The 8,676-nt window shown below is 38.9% G+C and overlaps 1 protein-coding gene across 1 annotated transcript in view; it reads right to left on the bottom strand.

The window, feature by feature from the left end:
- Positions 1-6,925: 6,925 nt before the first annotated feature.
- Positions 6,926-8,676, bottom strand: part of LOC125025519 (chondroadherin-like protein) — a 4,727-nt gene continuing 2,976 nt past the window's right edge. The window contains exons 2-3 of the mRNA XM_047613537.1: positions 7,759-8,250; positions 6,926-7,686 (exon numbers count right to left, since the gene is read on the bottom strand). Of these exons, the coding sequence (XP_047469493.1) occupies positions 7,021-7,686; positions 7,759-8,250 (1,158 nt within the window). The 3' untranslated portion in view covers positions 6,926-7,020. The remainder of the gene's footprint in view (positions 7,687-7,758; positions 8,251-8,676) is intronic.

Raw genomic sequence — 8,676 nt, 5'->3', positions numbered from 1 at the left:
CACATACATATGTGCTTACATTAACCTTGTATTTCCATATACACATACACATATTTATAAATGTATTACATAGACATATTTGTACACAAATGTAAGCATACAGATGCATAAATACACGCTGTATATATACTTATACAAATTACTTCTTACATTTGTCCTAAACATCAGAATTCACTCTGACACATGTAATAGATATGTCTTCAACGATTTTTTGAGTGACAGTAGAAATGGGGCATTGTGGAGACATTTACCCCATGATATAAAATACCTACAGCTGGGTACTTTAATAGTGAATTATTTATTTTCGTAGATAGTGATACATTTAAACATGCATACAACACAAAAGTAGGCATTTATATCACTGCATCAGTGTAGAAAATACACTATTGGTATGGTCATGTTTGCCTAATCCAGCAATTGCACGGATTCCTTGTTTTTGGGCAGTTATAACGGGGTTTAACGTGGTTTCGTTGACAGCTCCCCAGGCAGTGTTGCAGTATGTTAGATGAGAGTATATTAATGAAAAATAGATGCATTTACAGGTATTCACAGTGAGAAAATCACAAGTATGGTACAAGATACCACATTTTTTATTAATTTTGGGGGGAATAGTGTTCGCATGATTTTTTCACGATAATTTATCGTCAATCATTACTCCAAGAAATTTAGTTTCAATTTCTCTTGACAAGGGTTTATGTTCTAAAATTACCAGCAAACGTGTAGGGGAAGTTTCTTTTTACGATTAAATATAACATAATGGGATTTAGCTATGTTTAGCGTCAGTTTGTTTGAAGAAATCCAATTACTGATAATGCTAAGTTCTCTATTGACGCTACTAATGAGTTGATTAATATCGTTACCTGAAGCATTTAAGATGAATTTCAGATACGAGGAGGTTTTCACAAATTCATTGATGTAGATCAGAAAAAGAAGAGGCCCTAACATCTTGAGGTACACCATGATATAATGTCGATGTTCAGTCTGTGCATGCCTGTGGCGAGAATATTGAGGTCTTGGATAGCTTCACTTACCTTGGTAGTGTAGTGCAGAGCGACGGAGGTTCCGACCGGGAAGTCGACGACTCGGACTGGCCTACGGCGTTATGGACTCACTCAGTAGGAGTATTTGGCGCTGTCGGTATTTGACTAGGAGAACTAAGATCAGGCTCTTCAGAGCACTGGTGATCCCGGTCTTACTCTATTGGTGTGAGACCTGGACACTGAACAGTGTCCAGGTCTTGACTCTTTTGGTACTAAGTGTCAGAATCATGGGGTATACCTGGAGGGACCTGTGTCTAATCAGAGGATACTCCATGAGACTGATTCAAGACTTATTACCAGTCTGATACGAGAGCGCCATCCTCAGCTCTATGGGCACGTGCTGAGGGTGGGAAGGAATGCTGCATGGAGGCTTGCTCGGAGGGACCCCAGGAGGTGGAGGCAGAGGATGGGCGCGGCAAAGCGCAGCCATGCAAATGCCCCCTTATGATGATGACATATATATACACACATATGTATATACTATGAATGTATATGTATACATACATATATATATTTAAATGTATATTTACATATATATACATGTATATGTATGTATTTATTTACATACATCATACATACATACATATATATGTATATATATATGTATATATACATACATATACTTACAGACATGTTCATATATACAAATTTGTGTGTATATGTTTATATATATACATATATACATATGTATTTATATATGTATATACATATACATTTATATATATGCATATATATATGTGTATATATATACACATATAAACACACACACACACACACATACACACATATATATATATATATATATATATATATATATATATATATATATATATCTGTGTGTGTGTGTGTGTGTGTGTGTGTGTGTGTGTGTGTGTGTGTGTGTGTGTGTGTTAGTGTGTGTTTGGGTGTGTGTGTATGTATGTGTGTGTGTGTGTGTGTGTGTGTGTGTGTGTGTGTGTGTGTGTGTGTGTGTGTGTGTGTGTGTGTGTGTTTATATATATGTATATATATATATATATACATATACATATATACTGTACACACACACACACACACACACACACACATATGTATGTGTGTGTGTGTGTGTAAATATATACATATGTATATATATATACATATATATATATATATATATATATATATATATATATATATATATTTACATATATGTCTGTAAGTATATGCATGTATATATATATACATATATACATATATATATATGTATGTATGGTGTATGTATATACATACATACATATACATTTACAGTATAAACATATGTGTGTATATATATGTATTTACATATATATACATATATATATATGTATATGTAAATGTATGTATATATATGTATGCGCTTTGATTTAATTTTGTCCTCAGGATCGTACTGATAGAGCCATGTTTCACCCTTTGTCACAGTTCTCTGCATAAGAGCCTCATCTCACTTGTTCAAAATTTCCATTGAAAGATCTACCTTTGTTTGCTGCTGATCTGGGCAACAGCCTAGGAACCCATCGAGCGGAAAGCTTGCTTAGTCCCAAACTCTCCACCAGAATTGTGTTTGCAGAACCCACAGAGATCTTGAGTGTGTCTACTACTGATTCAGTGGTTATTCGTCTATCCTTTTAAATCATGTCGCGAACTGCATCCATTTTTTCCCCGCAAACGACTTTTGCTGGCCTGCTTTTTGGGGGGGCTTCATTTTAAATTTTTGGGTTCCTTCCCCAAAGAGCAACATATACATTTGTAGGGGGGTGATTTCGGAAAAAAGGGTGTGTGTACTATATATAAAAAATATATATATATATTTTTATAAATTAAATTTAAATATATTTAAATTTTTTACATACATCATAACACACAAATGTTTTGTTTTGGGGTAAAAACCTTCCATAGCTTTGACCAACACAGACGGAAGTAGGGGGCAGCAGCCCCGGGGCTTCACAATTATTTTAGACCCCCTCCCCTTTTAAACAAGATACACACATTTTTACCCCCACACAACGCGCGCATACAAAAATTAACAAATATATAAAATAAAATAAAATATTTTATATATTCATAATACACATAAAAAAAAATATGGCTGGGGTGTGTTTTGTTGTCTGTGTGTGTCTTTGTGGTATGGGGTTGTTCTCTCTCGCTCTCTCCCCTCTCTTTTTTTTCCTCTCTCTGGCCCCCCCCCCCCCCCCTTTCTCTCCCTCTCCCCCCCCCTCTTCCCTCCCCTCCTCTCTCAATCTCTCTCTCCTCTCTCTCTCTCCTCCCCTCTCTCTTCCTCTTCTCTTCTCTCCCAATCCCCTCTCCTTCCCCCTCCTCCCCTCTCCCTTTTCCCTCTCTTTCTCTCTACAAATATATAATATAAAAATTTTATATATACACACACATACACACCCCCCACAACACCCCCACCCCACACACACACAAACAAAACACACACACACACACACACCCCCCCCCACCCACACACAAAATACACACAAAAACTAAAACACACACACACACACACCCCACACACACACACACAAAATTTTTGTATATCTTTTGTGTGTGTGTGTTTTTGGGGTGAAATGTGTGTTGGGGTACTAAAATAACACATACAAACAAAACGTTAGCCCTTATATAAACGTTTTTATTTGTTTTTATATTTTAATTTTAAAAAAAATATATAAATAAAAAATTATATATATACAAAATATACATATTAAATAATATAATATAAATATATAAATTAATATATAAAATTATATAATAAAATACTAAAATATAAAAATGAAAAATAGATATACTTTTATATCATATTTTCACATACATATATACAAATTATAAAAAAACATATAGGGTTAAATACATATATTTTACACACAAAATAACCAAACACGTTATTATATCTAATTATATCAATATCAAATTTTCTATCTTCTTTTTATCTCTCTAAAATATTTTATAAAATTGAATATATATAACACACAAAACCCAAACATAAAAATAAAATATATTTATAAAAATATTTATATAAATATAAATTTTGTGTGTTTTATATATGTAAAAAACAAACCACCACCCAAAATTTACATTACAGAGGTAAATTGATAAAAATTGTTGTTTCAAGAAAAGGGCATCTTTTTCCATATATATTTTTTTTTTCCCTTTTCTAGACATCTTTTCGAACGATTTTTGTCATTTAAAAACCCGTGAAAAATAAGGGGTTTAACTTATATTTTTTTAAATTACTAAACACACACACACACAACAACACCACACACACACACATACACACAAAACACAAAACACACCACACACAAACCCCCCATACCCAACACACCACACCCCCACAAAAAAAAACAAAAAACACAAAAATTTATATAAATAAAATCCCATATGATATAAAAATATATAAAATATTATATAAAATATATATTTTAACACATATAAAGAGGGGTGGGGCGTGTTTTTAAATTTATGTTATATAAAAAAAAAATAAATAATAAAATATATATAAAAATATTTTATAAAATAAAAAATTTTAAAAAAAAGTATTTTATTTTTTAAAACACACACAAATACAAAATAAACACAATATACGAATATAATTTTATTATATATAAAAATAAAAAATATATAACACACACATTTGGTATAAAAAATTTTAAATAAAAAATATATAAAATATAAAATTTTATATATAAATAAAAAATTATAAAAAATTATTTAAAATTATATACAAAACACACAACATATATTTAATATATTATATATATATAAAAATTATATATATATATAAAAATATGGGGGGGGGATATTTTAATATTTTTTTTTTTGTTTTGTGTTTTTTGGTGTTTTGTTTGGGGTGTGTGTGTGTGTGTGTGTTTTTGTTTTCTGTGTGGTTTTTCCCTTGGGATATAAATTATATATATCATTTTCTTTTTTAAAAATTTTAAAAAGTATCTCTCTCTCTGGGTTTCTCTCCTCTCTCCTCTCTCCCCCTTTTCATTCTCTCTTCATCCCCCCCCCCTCTTTTTCATCAATCTCTTAAACTCCTCTCTCTCTCATCTCTACTCCCCCTTTTCCCCTTCGTCGCCCTCCCCACTCTCCCCTTTTCCTCTTCTCATCCCCCTCAACTCTCCCCTCTTCCCCCCGTCCCCTCTCATCTCTCCTCTCTCTTCTCTCTCATTTTAATTCTTTTCACCCTCCCAAAAAAAAACAAAAAAAAAAAAAAAAAAAAACAAAACACACAAAAAAAAAAAAAAAAAAAAAAAATATAAAAATTTTTTAAAAAGAATTGTGGGTTGGTTTTTTTGGTTTTGGGTTTTTGTTTGGTTTTTTCCCTGTGGAAGGGTCTTGTGAATTTTTAATTTTCTTTTTATTTTTTGGGTTTCTCCTCCCCCGGTTTTTTTCTTTTCCCTTCCCCTTTTCCCCCCCAAACCCTTTTTCTCTCTTCATTTTCCCCCCCACCTTCCTTCTCTCCTTCCCTTCTTGTTTTTGTTTTTTTAAAAATTCCTAAAACCCCCTTCCCCTTTTTTTAAGTAATACATTATCCTTCCCCTTCCCCTTAAAACTCCGAACCAATCCTTATTTTTATTACTTCATTCCTTTCTCGTCACGTAAATCATATGTCGATGAAGAATTAGAAATACTTTGGATTTTCACGGAAAAAATAATAAAAGTATTTTTATGAAATGCATAATACATTTTGATAAAACACAAAACATTTACAGAGGTAAATTGATATAAAATTGTTGTTTCATAAGAAACATGCATCATTTTTCCATATATATTTCCCTTTTCCCTTTTCTAACATAAAAATTTTTCGACGATTTTTTCCACTTAAAATAGGTGAGAAATAAAAGGTTTCACTTATATAATTTTATTATGCATTCACAATATAAAAACATTCATCCATGAATCACAGTCGCTTGAAAAGAAAATCGTTTAGCAAGCTTTGGACGTATTATGTACAACTACTACAGAGACTGAACTCGGAGTGGAGCTCCATTGCGGTGAAAATACGGACACTTACTTGCAGGAGAAACAGCAAGCCTACAAAGAAGAAAGTCTTTTATACATAATTTATTTTATACACAAACACACACAAACACAAAAAACACAAAAATATATAATTATAATAAATAATATATGTGTTGCGTGTGTGTGTGTTGTGTGTGTGTCTGTGTGGTGTGTGTGTGTGTGTTGTTGTGGTGTGTGTGTTGTGTTTTTGTGTGTGTGTGTGGTGTTGTGTATTGCTGCGTGCGTGCTGCTGGTGCCCTGCGTGTGGTGTGTGTTTTTGGGGTGTGTGTTTTGTGTGGTGTGTGGTGTCAGGTGAGTGGTGAGTGGGGAACTGGGGGAGAGGGGGAGTATGAGTGATAGTGAGAGAATGGAGAATAGAGAATGAAGAAGAGAGAATGAGAGAATGAGAAATGAGGAAAGAAAAGAGAAAGAGAGAGAGAAGAGAGAGAGAGAGAGAAAAGAGGAGAAAAGAGAGAGAAGAGAAGAGAGAGAGAGAGGAAAGAGAGAGAGAGAGGAGAGAGAGAGAGAAGAAGAGAGAGAGAGAGAAGAGAGAGAGAGGAGAGAGGAGAAATGATAGAGTGAAAGTGAGAGAGAGATAGAGAGAAAGAGAGAGGAGAGAAGAGAGAGAGAGAGAGGAAAGAGAGAGAGAGAGAGAGAGAGAGGAGGAAGAGAGAGAGAGAGAGACAGAGAAGCGAGAAGAGGAGACAGAGAAAAAGAGAAAGGGAAAAGAGAGAGGAGGGGAAAGAAGGGGAAAGGGCGCGTCTGGGCACTCGGCACGCGCCGAGGGCAGGAGGCCAGCTCCACCCGCCACTCCACGGGCCCCGGCGCACATCCAGGAAAGCCCACACGGGGGCTGCTCAGCCGGAACTCCTGGCGGGGCGCCCGAAAGAGCGGAGCAGGGGGCCCACGTGGCACTGGTCGCACTGCCAAGGGTTTCCCTCCAACCGCAGCTTCCGCAGCGCCTTCACCTGGTTGATCACTGCGACTGCGTCGTCGTCGATCTCCTGAAGGCTGTTGCTGGAGAGGTCGAGTGTCTGCAGCTGCGGGGGCGCTGCGCAGGATGCCGGTGGGGAATTTGGTCAGGTAGTTGGAGAAAGTTGAGGTGGTGGAGGTAGCGCAGGTGCTGCAGCAGCTCAGCCGGCAACCTCGTGAGTCCCATGTCGCCGAGGCTGAGGCGCCGCAGCTGATCGGCCTCCGGCAGCACCACCAGCAGCTGCTCAATGTGGAGCGAGTTCCCCGAGAGGTGGAGCTCGTGCAGGTGGAGCAGCACCTCGGAGATGGCGCGCGTGTCCAGGTGCGTGAGGCGGTTATAGGAGAGGTCCAGGGTCTTGAGCGAGCTGTTGGCGAAGGCGCCGACCTCGACGCGGCTGATGCGGTTGTGCGCCAGCTGCAGCGTCTGCAGGGCGGAGCCCCCGATCACGCCGCGCTCCACGAATGACACGAGGTTGGCGTCCAGAAGCAGCGTCATCAGCTCCGGCAGGAAGGTGGTAGCGATGCCCGGCGGCACCTGCGTCCCAAAAAGGTTTGGGCGCGGCCAACCCTGCACCTGACCAGCGCCTGCAGGAAACGAACTGCATAGGAGTAGGCCGCAGCCCGCGCACGCCAACTGCCGCAGCTCGGGCACGTCGGAGAACTGTTCCGGCTGGAGGTCCTGCAGCGGGTTGTAGCTGAGTCAAGGTCCTCGAGGCGCGTGAGGCCGAAAAAATCCGGGCACCCAGCTCGGGCACACATAATAAAGCCAGCGGGGGCCCCTCAGGCGGCGCACGTGGCGGAACACGGCCGACGGCACCGACGCGATGCGGTTGCGGCTCAGGTCGAGCGCCCGCAGGTCGTCGGCACCGCGGAAGTTCGTGTCCATGAGCGCCGCGATGTGGTTGCGTGTGAGGTTGAGCACCCGCAGGCGCTGCAGCCCCCCACAAGCGAGTTCGCCAGCGCCGGACGCCCTCCCTGACGGAAATGGACGTCCTCCAGGCGGCAGCCCCAGTAAGATCGGGCCCCGAGAGGACGATGGGCGCCGGGGGGGCGAGGAGACAACACACCCCGTGTCCCGGCCGCCAACGCCGTCACGGGAAGTGGGCCGCCATCCCCCCGGGCCCCGCAAGCCACCGCCCGCCGCCCGCGCCCGTCCAGGCTGCAGCGGCAGGAGGCCGGGCAGGAGGGCTCCCTCGCGCGCCGCGCACCACAGAAGCAGCGCCAACAGCAGGAGCTGCAATAAGGAGAAATATAACGTTAACGAAGAAAACAGTTATGAAAATGATGATAATAACAGCAATGGTAACAGTAACAGAAGCAATACGAAAACGAAACATTTTGATTGAAATTAATTTAAATTTTGGAGATGACAAAAACAGGAACTACTAACGAATAGCACTATCACTATTACTGAAAAAACAACAACAACAACCATAATAATAAAATAATAATGATAACAATAACGATAACAGCAAAACGAATACCACTACTAAGTATTATAATGATAATAATTACAAAATTATTGACGTGAATAATAAGAAATCATACAAACATAAAAAAAAATAAAACAGCAAGAAAATAAACAACAATAACAACAACAGGAAAAAGAATGATGAGATGGTATTGATAATAATAAAACAAAAACAATAATAATTGGATG

The sequence above is a fragment of the Penaeus chinensis genome, chromosome 5, assembly GCF_019202785.1.
Source record: "Penaeus chinensis breed Huanghai No. 1 chromosome 5, ASM1920278v2, whole genome shotgun sequence".
NCBI classification, from domain to species: domain Eukaryota; kingdom Metazoa; phylum Arthropoda; class Malacostraca; order Decapoda; family Penaeidae; genus Penaeus; species Penaeus chinensis.
Note: the sequence above shows the minus strand (reverse complement) of the source record. Positions and strands in the feature narration are given on the sequence as shown.